The 12654-nt window shown below is 37.0% G+C and overlaps 2 protein-coding genes across 2 annotated transcripts in view; both read right to left on the minus strand.

Moving 5' to 3' along the window:
* The window catches only part of LOC102228515 (neuritin-like protein), a 53954-nt gene extending 51419 nt beyond the window's left edge, over positions 1-2535 (minus strand). The window contains exon 1 of the mRNA XM_014472112.2: positions 2274-2535. Coding sequence (XP_014327598.1) covers positions 2274-2331 — 58 coding nt within the window. The 5' untranslated portion in view covers positions 2332-2535. The remainder of the gene's footprint in view (positions 1-2273) is intronic.
* Positions 2536-4776: 2241 nt separating this feature from the next.
* The window catches only part of edc4 (enhancer of mRNA decapping 4), a 33587-nt gene continuing 25709 nt past the window's right edge, over positions 4777-12654 (minus strand). Inside the window, exons 28-30 of the mRNA XM_014471928.2 lie at positions 11517-11736; positions 8666-8829; positions 4777-5062 (exon numbers count right to left, since the gene is read on the minus strand). Coding sequence (XP_014327414.1) covers positions 4879-5062; positions 8666-8829; positions 11517-11736 — 568 coding nt within the window. The 3' untranslated portion in view covers positions 4777-4878. The remainder of the gene's footprint in view (positions 5063-8665; positions 8830-11516; positions 11737-12654) is intronic.

The following is a 12654-nucleotide window of genomic DNA, read 5'->3' on the forward strand; positions in this document are numbered from 1 at the left end:
TGGAGAAAATACTCGCACACAACGGACTGTTCATTCCAGAGCGAAAGGAAATCAGAGAAATGGGATTCCAACCAGGACCAAGACATAAGCAGCAAAAAAAAAACCAACAAAAAAAAACACACTAACATCATTTTGTCCCAAAATCTGCAAATGCTGAAAACGGCGTATTTAAACAGGAGCAAATTTCCACCAAAAAACTCAGAAATTTTGAGATTGTTCTCAGAAATCTTCAAGAAAAAACAAGTAAATTTTAAAAATTGGCTAGAAAAAATAAGGAACTTTTTAGATTAATCTCAGAAATTTGATTTTTTTTGTTGTTGTTTTTTCAACTTGGAAATTTCTGAGTTTCAAAATTAAAAACTTTTAGACTGAAAATTTTCTGAATTTCAAAGGTAAACAATTTTCTAGAAATTTTGAGATTAAGCTCAGAAATTTTTGAGGAAATAAAATGTGGAAATTTCAGAATTTCAAAAGTAAAATAATTTCTTAGTTTCAACTTTTGAAACTCAAAAATTTCCAGTTTTCCTAGAAAATTTATTAAATTAATCTAAAATTTTCTGAGTTTTTTCTAGCAAATTTGCAATATTTGAAACTCAGAAATTTACTTGTTTTTCCTTAAAAATTTGAGATTTTTTGGTGAAGATTAACTTATTTTTTTCTACCTACAATGGCTCAACTACACCGTCTTACAAACCAATTTGTCCATCCAGTCCAACAACAACAATGCATTCAACATAAATCAGTCAAACAGTCGTAAAATCTTAATCAAGAGCCTGGTAGTTTCTGTATGAATGTTTAAAAGAGACGTCATTTAATTTCAGCGTTTGTAAGAAAAGCAAAACCGTTCAGGTGCATCAGACTGAATCCTTCCCCTCTGCTTCCCTCACAAACACACAAAACAAGCAAATCTGGCGTTTTGTTCAATGTTTTCACAAGATCTGGCAACCTTTCGGTTATTGATGAGGGGATTTACGTTTGGGACGAAAGAGGCGATCAGTAGATGAATCTTAAAGCAGCCGAAGCTTTCTGGAAGAGGAGGAACGACGAGTTTCCTGATAGTCAGCAACAACAACACAAATTTCACAGCAGTTATTTTCAGAGTGAACTTCGTTTTGTCACCATTTATCTGTTAAATGCCATCATTTACTGCATGTATTTAGCCAGTTTTCAGCATCATAAAGAGATGTACGGAAGTCCGAAAGTGCCGCTTTGGTTTTTTTTAAGTATCAATAAATTAATCCTTTAATAATTCCAGAAATATATTATAATATTATAAAAACTGGAAGCAAATAAAGTGGTGATTTATATAAATATTTAATTATTTATCTTTTAATAAAACGTATTCTTGAAATATATGTCAGTATTGTTTCCTAATCTAATTGTTATTCAAGTCAGTGGGAGGAGGTAAAAGTCCTATGTGTTAGCCAATCAGGTATCAGGGTCTATTTAACGAGTCATGTTGGCAGATGACATTATTTTATGTTCTTCAAGATCAAAACAATAACAAAAATACTTAGTGAATATAATTAACTTCCCATTATTTAATGAATATGTTCTCCCTATTTGTTTTATACTGATGTAAAGATTGTAGTAACTGATTTACTAAGTGATTAATTTGCCATTTTAGGTGGCAGGTTCATAAAAAACTGCAAGAAATAATAGATTATTATGTTGTCTTTTTAAATACATATATCAGTATTGTTTTCTAATCTTATCTGTCATCCAAGTGACTAAGAGGCTAAAAGTCCTGTGGGTTATTCAATTAGGCATCGGGGTCTAATTAACAAGCCATATCTGCAGCTAACATTATTTTATGATCTTCAAGAACAGCAGCAAAAAATATGTAGCAAAAATAACTGATAAATATATTCTATATCTTTTAATTCTGATGTAATAATTAATTCCCTCAACAATGAAATTTTGGCATTTTCGGTATTCCGTATATTTGCGCAGCGAGGAACATTGTGAGCAGACATAAAAGAACAGTCTAAACTTAGGTTACTTTTGGGTAAATATAATTTTTATAGCCTCTTCTGAATTAAATGGAACATTCATGACTTAAATAAACTTTTAAAACGCGAGTAAAATTATTAATTTGCCATTTAGGTTTGCAGATTTATAGACGAAGCTTCATCCTCCTCCTCTTCCTCCTCCAGCTGCTGCACCAACAACCGTGAAGCACCTGCAGCTTTTTAACGCGGATCGCTGCGATGAAGCTCCCAGATCAGATCAGCCCCGCTGCGGAACCGAACCGGAACCGGTTTGGTACTCACTGAGAAGCAGAGCAACAGGCAAGAAGATGAGGCAGGCGGAGTTCAGCAGAGACGCCATGCCGAGCCGAAAGTTCGTCCTCCGGACCCACAAGTTTCAGCTTCGGTCCTGAACTCCAGAGTGAGTGTGTTCTTCAGGAGGAAGAAGAGGAGGAGGAGGAAGAACGACGGCTGGTTACACTGAGTTCTCCTCCTGCAGCTGCAGCGCTTTCTCCGCTCTGAGAGCCTCCGCTGCTGCTCATCCGCTGAAAGGAGGAGGAAGAGGAGGAGGAGGAGGAGGAGGAGGAAGGTCTACAGCAGAGTCCCTGATGAGCTCAGATGCTCTGCATTAACAAACTGACTCACGTTCTCCTGGATTTCTGCCGGTTGTTCTTCGCACTTTCGCTTTTTTTCCCCTCCATACCTTTCAGTCAGCGATACAATGGAGAATTATTAGATACAAAAAGCGAGTAAATTTGAGCCAAAAACCCAAAAATTTTCTGGAGAGGAACAAGTTGAAAATTGGCTAGAAAAAAAATTTATTTCAGACATTTTACAATAAAAAAAAGGTTGAAAATTTGCAAGTTTGCTAGAAAATAAATTAAATTTGGGGATTCATCTCAGAAATTTTTGAGGAAAAAACTGAATTTCATGTTTTCAAAGTTGCACATTTGCTACAGAAAACTGAGAAATTTTGAGATTAATCAAAAATTTTCTGGAAAAACAGAAAATTTCTCAGTTTGGAAAGCTGAAATTTGATAGGAAGAAAATATTTCAAATATTCTGGATTTTTTTTTTTTTTTTACATTTTTCCTGACTAAAAATGTTCAGATTTTCTAGATTGCAATTAAATTTTAAAATTGGATACAATTAATCCAAGAAATAATTTCTGCGGACATTTCTGAGTTTGAAACGTCCAAATTTGTGAGCAAAACTCTCAGAAAGTTTGATATCTAAAAATTTCTGGAAAGAAACAGGAATATTTCTGAGTGTGAAACGTTCAAGTTAAAAACTAAATATTTAAGATAAATTTTTATCTTCAGAACCAAATATTTAGTATACTATTTAGTTTGACACTACATATTTAGTTTAATAAATAACTATTTATTTAGCTAAATAATTAGTTAAAAGTTAACTAAATATTTTTAACTAAAAAATATTTAAGCTAAATATTTATCTTCATCCAAAAATATTTAGTCCAAGTAGTTAACACAAGTCAACTAAGTATTTAGCCTAAATATTTAGTTAATTAAATATTTAGCTAACTAAATATTTTGTTAGCAAAAACAAAACTTTTAAACTAATTTAGCTTTTATATATATATTGTATGTATATATTGCTCTTTAAATACTCAGAACCTGTAATATTTAATGAATGAATGAAAAATTAACCTTAATCTTTTTTCATTCTTTTCTTTTCCAAATTACTGCTGTTCATTTTTTACAGTGCAGCTCCAAAATCAGAATCTCATAGAAAAGTTTAAAAACTGCAACAACAACAAAATCTAAATAAAACTAAAATCTCGCAGGTTTATAAAAAACACAAAAAAAAACAACATTTTTTTTTCTCTTTTATTCCAAAACGTTTGAGGGTAAAACAAACTATAAACAGAGCCATCCAAACCGGAGGAAACAAACACAACGGAGAGAAAGAGGAAGAAAAATGTCGCTAGTAGTCGAAAACAGAAGAACAGAATCGCCGCTTCCCTGGTTCTCAACCAAAATGTTTGTCAACAGAAGGTCCAGGTTCTCCTCTGCGGTTCGACCTTAGCCGCCATCAGGAACGGATGAAACGCGGTAAGGCACTTTCCAGACGGGTCCCACGGATCCCAAACACCCCAGATGATTTTGTTTTATTTTACAATCCAAATCTACCCTGTGAGTCTAACAGCTCCGATATTTAACAGAAATCTCGGTTCATTCTGCAAAACAAACAAAAAGAAGGAACAGGATTTCTTTTCTGTGGCAAACAAAGGGTCCAAGTGAGTGCTGCCCCCTATAGCCTAAGAGGAGTAACTGCACATTCAGTTCACAAACATCCTGATGATTTATCAGTAATAATCCCGTTTAAGGTTTTTTATTAATATTATTAAGCTACTCTGGGATTTAAAGCAAGTATACATGGCTTACAAATACTAAATGCTCTTTATATAAAAAAACAAGTGGTGGACGGCGATGGATTCCTGAACTGCTCCTGATTTTAAACGAATAACCTTATTAAATCCTGAAAAAGAAAAAGGAATCATCTCCATGAACATGAGCGGATTCTCGAGTTGGGGGCGTGAATGTCACCTCCAGCCAATTAGGAAATAACAGGATGCCTCCGGAACCCGGCGTGCCTGCGGTCGCCCTGATGGGCTGCAGGAATCGCTGAATTCCCCGTCGCAGAAACAACAAAAAAAGGTCAGCTTTTTGCTCTTGAGGCGACATTTCCAGGCCAGACGTCTTCGCGCTCGAAGGCGACCGGAATGTCAAACCTGTCCTGATTATCGGCGTCCAGCGGAGGGAGGAACTGAAAATCTTCTCTCTTTTTTTTTGTATTTAGTTGGGTTTTTTAGCGTAAAGATCAGGAGGCGGACGTTCCCTGAAGCTTCAGCACTAAAACATTCGTTTGGAGGTCGCCTGCAGGCCTAGTGGTTGACGACTCCATTCAGCATCAGGAGCAGGCCGCGCGCCCGCTTGCTGAGCGGGCTGTGAGGGTCCTGCTGCAGGAAGGCCAGCAGTTTAGATCGGACCTGGGCCAGAACCGACGACATGTGATCTCTGGTCAGCGGCTCGCTGTGGTCCAGATTCATCACTGCGTCCTCCAGGTAGCTGGGAGAGGAGGATCAAAGGATAAAAACCAACATTTCAACTTTTATAGTCAGAATTTAAACTTTTAAAATCATAGTTTCAACTTACAAATACATAATTTTGATTTTTGAAGTCAAAATTGTGAGAATATAATTTTGACTTTCAAAATCATAATTTTGAGAATAAAAGTAGTAATTTAAATTTTTGAAGTCAAGTTTGAGAACAAAAATAATTTCAACATTCAAATCCATAATTTAGACTTTTAGTCATAATCTCAACTTTCAAAGTCATAATTTCAAAAATAAATCCTTATTACAAATTTGAAGGTCATCATTTTAACTTCTGAAGTCCTAATTAGGAGATAATTATACTACAGGTCTCATAATTGTGACTTTAAAACTTGAAATTATGAGTTTTGATATTTGTTTTGACTTGATGAGGTTTTTTTTCTTCTTTCATACTACAAATGTACGTCCATAATATTTACATTTACATAAAATAATATTTGTTTTATTCCTGGTTGAATGAAGCCAGTTCTGAGTCAACCGTCTCACTTTATGTTTATCCCAGTTCATCCTATCTTCTCATCCTCCGTCGCTCAACATTTAACTCCTTAATTAATCGTTTCGGGTCGGACATCTGGTGGGACGGTGTCGGGTTTCCGCTGCAGACCCATTAAACCGACGCGTTGTGAAACGGGCCTGTAACCGCGGCGGCGCAGACACTGAGCTGTTAATAACTCATCTGCTGCGTTTGTGCCGCACCTTTAAAAACACACAGCAGCGGCTTAAATTGCCGCTCCGTATCGTCCGGCGCGTTACGACCCCGCTGAGATCACCATTTCTGAGGATAACGACGCTCTCACGCCGTTTACGAGCTGCTTCCAATCAGGAGACGCCTTCATCCGCACAGGTTGTGATTTACAGTCACACACTGATCGCCTGCTTTCTGTCTCTGCAGCACAAGAAAAGGCTTCAGAAAATAAGCCAAAGTTAAGAATAAAAAGAAGCCGCACCCCGCTGCCTTGAAAAGTGTGGGTGCAGGAAGCTCTTTTCTTTTCTTTTATAGGACACAATAAAGCAGAGGAGAACAAGGACGGAGCGGAGCAGCAGAGAGCAGCTAAAACCCGGAGCTAGCTCCCCGGACAGCCGTGCAGCAGACGGAGCGGCGTGATGGGGTCAGCACTTTACCGCCGCTCCGCCCACAGGGGGCGCCGCGTAACGGCCCAACTGTGGAGATCAAATGTGAGAAAATAATTTAGTCCGAAGGCTGAGGGGCGTTTTATCGCTGAGTGGGAGAGGAAGGGGCGGGACGAGTTTTTAGAAGTTATAATTAAGATGTTTCTGCAGGTTGAGCTGCAGCAGTTCAGATTAGAGACCAGCAGGAGGATAAGAGGAGAAAATTAAAACATTAATGTGAAGAGAAAATATTCAAGAATAAAAAGAAAAACACTTTATACCAGAGAGTACTGAGGCCACACCAGGAAATATAAATGGATGACAACAAAGTCATAATATTTTGAAAATAAACTCAGACAAGAATAAAGTCATAAAATTACAAGAACAAAATCTGAATGGGAATAAAGTCATAATACCAGAATAAAGTTGTAATAATCTGAGAATAAATTTGTAATAGAGTCGCAAAAAGATTTGTAATTATACAGTTATACATCTTTGAAAAGTAGAGGTGGAGCCTCCTGCACAAACAACAAGAATGCAGAAAGTTATTTCTAGGCCTGTCGCGATAAACGATAAATCGATTAATCGTACGATAAATTAAAACTATCGACGTCATTTCAATTATCGCCACTATCGTCTCTTCCACCGTTTTTCTCTTTCTGTTGATGACACCGAATGAAAAAAGGCTCAACTCCGGTGCTCTCCACTGACCCTCCCTTCCTCATTTCCTCAGTGTAAAGCTCAGCGCACACAACACGATCTTAGAGCTTCGGCCGATTGTCGGCCAATTTTCAAAACCTGACAGACCACACATTAGCCGACAGAAATCCTAGGTATAACGGTTCGATCAGGTTCGGTCCTGCCCTGTGGTGTCCAACAATGGGCACAGAATAATGGCTACTAGTCCAGTGAACTAATTTTAAAACCAGGCTTTAATCAATGCTTTACTACAATCTACCTGCAATGCATGTGGCTAGTGTCAGCGTAAAGTCCTGACTGAATGAAAATCATTATAACCGATTTATGTCACGTTAACGAAGAACAGCTGAAAAGTTACCGGGTTTATCAACTGCGGTAGCAATTTCGCTCCAACTCCTCCCCTTGTCATTTCTATATTCTTTGCATGTTGAATAAACATTAATGTTGTTTCCACGTATCATCTCCAATGTTCGCTGGACCTCTGGTTGCGCCGTGTCAGCTGTTTGGGATTCCCATCGGTAATTTCCCCTCAGAAAGCACGGAGGAGAATCCGCGCTTTCTGATTGGCTACCTGTCACATTCAACAGGCTGCGTTAACGATCCCAGTCGACGATCTACCGTAACACACCACACAATCTTAGAAAGACCAACGTTTTAAGATTGTTGTATGGGGAAAATAGGAGCAAAAAATCATGTAGTGTGAATTATTGCATCAGGTAGTCGATGTGCCCATCTTCTCTATTTAAATCTAATTATTACTGAAGGGCAACATAATATACAGACTTCATAATCTGCACTCTTTTGGTTGAATGCAGTATTTATTTACACTTTGGCTTTATGTTGTTTAGTTTTTATCAAGTACTTAATGGAGACTGAGAATCCATTTTGTTTTTGGTTGTTTTGTTTATTTAGTTTATCAGTTCCAGTGTTAAATATTCTTTTGAATATAAAGTGTATCTATCTTTGGCAGGAAATCACATGCATTATTACGTCATTTCCATTAAATCAGTGTAAAAAGGTCTTCAGACAATATTATCGTTTATCGCAATAGTTTTTTTGAGACAATTAATCGCTCAGCAAAATTTGCTATCGTGACAGGCCTAGTGATTTCTGGATGGTAAGTCAAAAACAAAACTCTTGTCTTTTCCAGCAGCCATTGTACAGTGCATACAGCGGTAAAACCAGCTGACCAAACATGCTGGAACTCAGTTTGGGTTGCTAAGAAACGTTCAGAATTCTGTTGGGGTTGCTAGGTAACGGGTGGTGCTTGCTGATTTGTGAGGTTACATTGTGGAGGATTTTGAAACAGCTCAACAATTTATTGGCAAAAATCAGCTGGGTGTTTTTTTCACTAAGAAGTACAGTAGCTCCTATAATGAGCTCAGCAGATCCAACAGGTGTTGGCTAATTGCTGCTGGCTAGTCTGGAGGAGCTGTGCCTCGAAGGCAGAGCTAAGTTCACCCAGGTGAATAGTTGCCATGGAGATGAAAGGATTTTCAAAACATGCATAAAAGAATCAAAGCAACGCTGCAGGGAATCACATTATAACATGATGTAAAACTTTGTTTAATTCTGCCACTTTAATCTAAACTTGTAAAGGTGTAATTTAAACAAAAACCAATTTATTTTTCTTTGAAAGTTTCCTTTTTAGTCATCTAGTGACCAGCATAAGGAATACAGACCCCCTTAGACCAAAACCATGCGTGAAAAGAAGTAACTTGAGCTGAGATCGGTTGTGTCTCCTCACCTGATCTTGAGCTGGGAGCGCGTGGCGAGGTTGGAGGACAGCTGCTGGATCAGCGACAGCAGCACCGGCTGGCTCAGGGGGCATGGCGTCTGGCCGAACACCTGCTGGGAGTCGATGGTCTCACACACGTACAGAACCAGGTTCAGGTCCGTCGCAGACAGAGCCTGCAGCACAACACAGCGGCAACGTCATTCTGCTTCCTTACACAGATATTCATCCCATCTGACAACACAGATCTGGTTGGATGACGACGCCAGGTTTGCAGAACTGGCCGCTGGGAGGATTTACCAGCATTAACAAGAACCAGTTCAAATATTTACACACAAGCGTTTTGGCAAAGAGGAAAGATCTGGATAATCTCAACCACTGATGTTTTCTCAGCATAAAAGCCTTGATTATTCAACAAGTTACCCAAAGTGGGAAAAAGACTTTTTCTTCTCCTTATCAAACTGGTTCCAGTGCAAAAAACCCAGTTTGAGAAAGATGCCATGTACCAGTTGAAGTTTGCACCCAAAGATTGTAATTAAGTAAGAGTATCACTACTTCAACATATTTTTACTCAAGTAAGAAGAAATTACTGAAGAGTAAAAAGTAGGTGTGTCTGTATGGTAAGTTTTTGGTTAAACATGTTTTTCATTCAGTGGAGATAAAACCTTCAAGGTAACATTTGTGTTTTTAAATATTATTGTATCAATTAAATCAAAGCTATTTTATCTGCATTGTATCAATGTGAAAAGATCTTCCATATTATTTAACTTTAAGTAGTAAAAGCAGCTTTTTAATAGTTAAGGTAGTTTTATCAAAGTTTTCGCCCTTTGAGGACATTTGTGATCTTGTTGTGGCACAAAATGAAAGTGAGATCAACATCCTGCTGCATCATATCAAAATATACAAAAAAAGATAAAAATCCTTCTTATAAATCTGTCCTACCCAGAACTCATCAAGTGGCATTTTCCAGCTTCACCTGGTTCAAATAAAACAAAAGAAAATCTCACATTAAGCTCCTTTTGCTATCTAATTATCAGTTTATCCAAAAATGTATCAATTTATCTACAAATGATCAAGTGTTCACTAAAGGAGTGCTATATTATTGCACATTAGATACTTACATGTTTATTTTCTTAAAAAAGGCTTTGAGTTATTTGTTGCCTTGCAACTTTTAATGCATTTCTAATAGTGCATGGAAAAGGATTTTTATTTTTTTAAAGAAAATTAATCATCCAGATAATTGATTATGGATGTAATCATTAGTTGCAGCTCCTGGCTGAAGGGAACACAACCATTTTTAACCCCTATTAGAGATGAATGAGTCGAGATTTTAAACATTTATAGAGAGGATGTTTCCCCGCCGCAGCAGGCTGAGAAATGACAGGAAAAATCAGCAACTTTAAAAACAGATGAGTTGTAAACAACTTCCAGAAGAGCTGCAAGAGGAAAAAAACAAACAATAAACAAAAATAAAAACGCCAAGCTTGTTCACAGGTAAAAGCATTTCCAGAAACAAAGCAACACAGAGGGAAGAGGAGACATAAAACTGCAAAAACAGAAAATAGTAAAAAGTATTTCTGATCCAGTTTCTAGTGCAAATATCTTAGCACACATAAAATAAGACAAAACTAACTTATAGGTAACTTTTCAGCAACATATATGAGCTTGTTTTAAGTCAATAATTACTAATATTGATGAAAAAGTGCTAGTTTCTTTGTCAGATTATTTTATGTATATCATGGGAAAAATGTTTTGTCACAAGTTTAATAATCTGCCAATGGGAAAGTTACTTCATCAATATTAGGAATTATTGACTTAAATCAAGCTTTTATATCTTGCTAAAAAGGTATTTAGAACTTAGTTTTGTCTTATTTTAATAAGATATTTGCAGTAAAAACTAGTCCAAAATTTAGGTGATATTTTGTGTTTTTGCAGTGAATGAATCCCTGCTTAGTGTGTAAATTAACCGTTTAGCCCAGTGGTGTCCAAAGTGTGGCCCGAGGGTCATTTGTGGCCCTTGGAATGAGTTTGTGTGGCCAATGACTGCACCTGAAAATCGGTGCAAATTTGGCAGATGAAACAGATAAATAATTTTAGGGTGAAATTTCCATTTAGAGTTTATATTGTAAAATGAAAATGTCCAACACAAAGAATTATTTTTTTCCCCATTAGCAGATCACAGCCACAAACATCCAGAAACTTTTACTCTGAAACACACTTGGCCTACAAACTACAAAGGCTTAAAAAGAAAATTCTGGTTTTTATTGCTGGATATGAACCAAAACCAGACAAAATAGAAAATAATTGGCTCAAAAAGTTAAATAAATGTAAATATTAAGGCATATTTCAGACTAATGTTGGTTTCTGTAAAAAATTTAACTTGTTCAGTTTATGGTTGTGCAGTTAAAGGAGTGAGAATTCACAATAATAGTATTTTTGCATTTTTTCAATGGAGAGAAAAAGATCATTTTGGTCCCTGAGGAGTTTCAACTTGTGGATTTTGCCTCCCACAAGTTGCAAACCGCCGGTTTAGCCCATCAGAGAGACTGTATCTGACAGGGTTTGGTTGACAGAATATTACATCTCTTCATAACTTAGTTGATTCGCTTCATTGTTCTATCAGTGACTTTTTTATCAATGCGGTTCATCTGCTTGATTAATGTATGATGGGATCTGGATTCTGTTTAACTTGTTGAATATTAGTTAAACGGCATCAAAATTAAAGGCATCAAAATAGCCTATGTCAATAACTTTTAAAATCTAATGGATAAAAATAGAATATGACGGAATATTTTTGACGCTGTCAAATTACAGACAACAAAAACGTCTAGTGTGACCTCTGGTGTCTGGGTCGAGTCGGTACCTGCTGGAAGGCCTGGTTGAGCTGGCCCTGCTGGAGCAGCTGCAGGATGTTAGCCTGCTGCGACTGGTAGTCGAGGTGTGCGGTGGGGACGGGTGTCCCGGCGGCAGAGCGCATGGCTTGCATGATGCTGGAGGTGACGACGGCCTGCTGCTCCCTCATCGCCAGGCTCACCTCGCCTTTCACGATGCGCTGCAAGTGGCTCAGGATGGACTCCTGCAGACTGGAGGAGACACAGAGTTACTGCCTGAATGCGGCGCTGTTAGCGCAGTAGCTAGCTCTTCTGCTCAATCTATTAACTACTGAGGCTGGGAAATGAATTGGCAAACAAGAGACCATATCGAATTTATGCTCTTACATTAGTCCCACGATGGAGTTTTGTTATTTTTACTCTGCAGTTCGTTACCACACATTACCTCCAGCATAGATAAATATTGCTGGACAATAAATTGTCCCAGAAATGACAGTTATAAACAGTAATATTGTTGTTTTCAAACCATTTTCAAGTAACGTAAGTGGCATAATAATGTAAGAACACATTCTCAAAGATCAACAAACTTTACATTGTAATGAACATGTAACACTGGAGCTGGAAGACACTCTAACTATCGAAAACAAATAAACAAAACAACAAATAAAATGAATTAGGAAGTCTCTGTAAAGAAAATTGTCCTTAAAAAAAGGTGAGTTAAGACCAAAGCACCAAACTGAAGGCCAATATCGGTAGAAAAAAAAAAAAAAAAGATAAATCATGCAAATTAAGTTATTTAGACTGTTTTAATTTATCATGTGATTAATTGATTTATTATTTATTGCGACATGCCTAACAAATGTTGCTGGACGACAAAAAAAACAAGCAGTTTTAGACATGTAAAAATAAGTTTAAGTTTAATGAGTAAAAACAGGAAATCACCAGGTTTGGAGTAAAAAAAATTATTTTGTCTCAATGTAGGTTTTTTTTTTTTAAACTTCTGTAAATTTACTTAATTTACCAAAAAAATATTGTCCAAAATCGGAATCGGCAATTGGAAAGTAACAATTAATGCACCTCCATCTAAAAGGTTCATATAATGTATGAGGCAAAGACAATTCTGGTGAGGGATAAAAAAAATTAAAACTATTTTATGTTCCATCTTCATTT

The sequence above is a fragment of the Xiphophorus maculatus genome, chromosome 2 (genome assembly GCF_002775205.1).
Source record: "Xiphophorus maculatus strain JP 163 A chromosome 2, X_maculatus-5.0-male, whole genome shotgun sequence".
Lineage (NCBI taxonomy): Eukaryota > Metazoa > Chordata > Actinopteri > Cyprinodontiformes > Poeciliidae > Xiphophorus > Xiphophorus maculatus.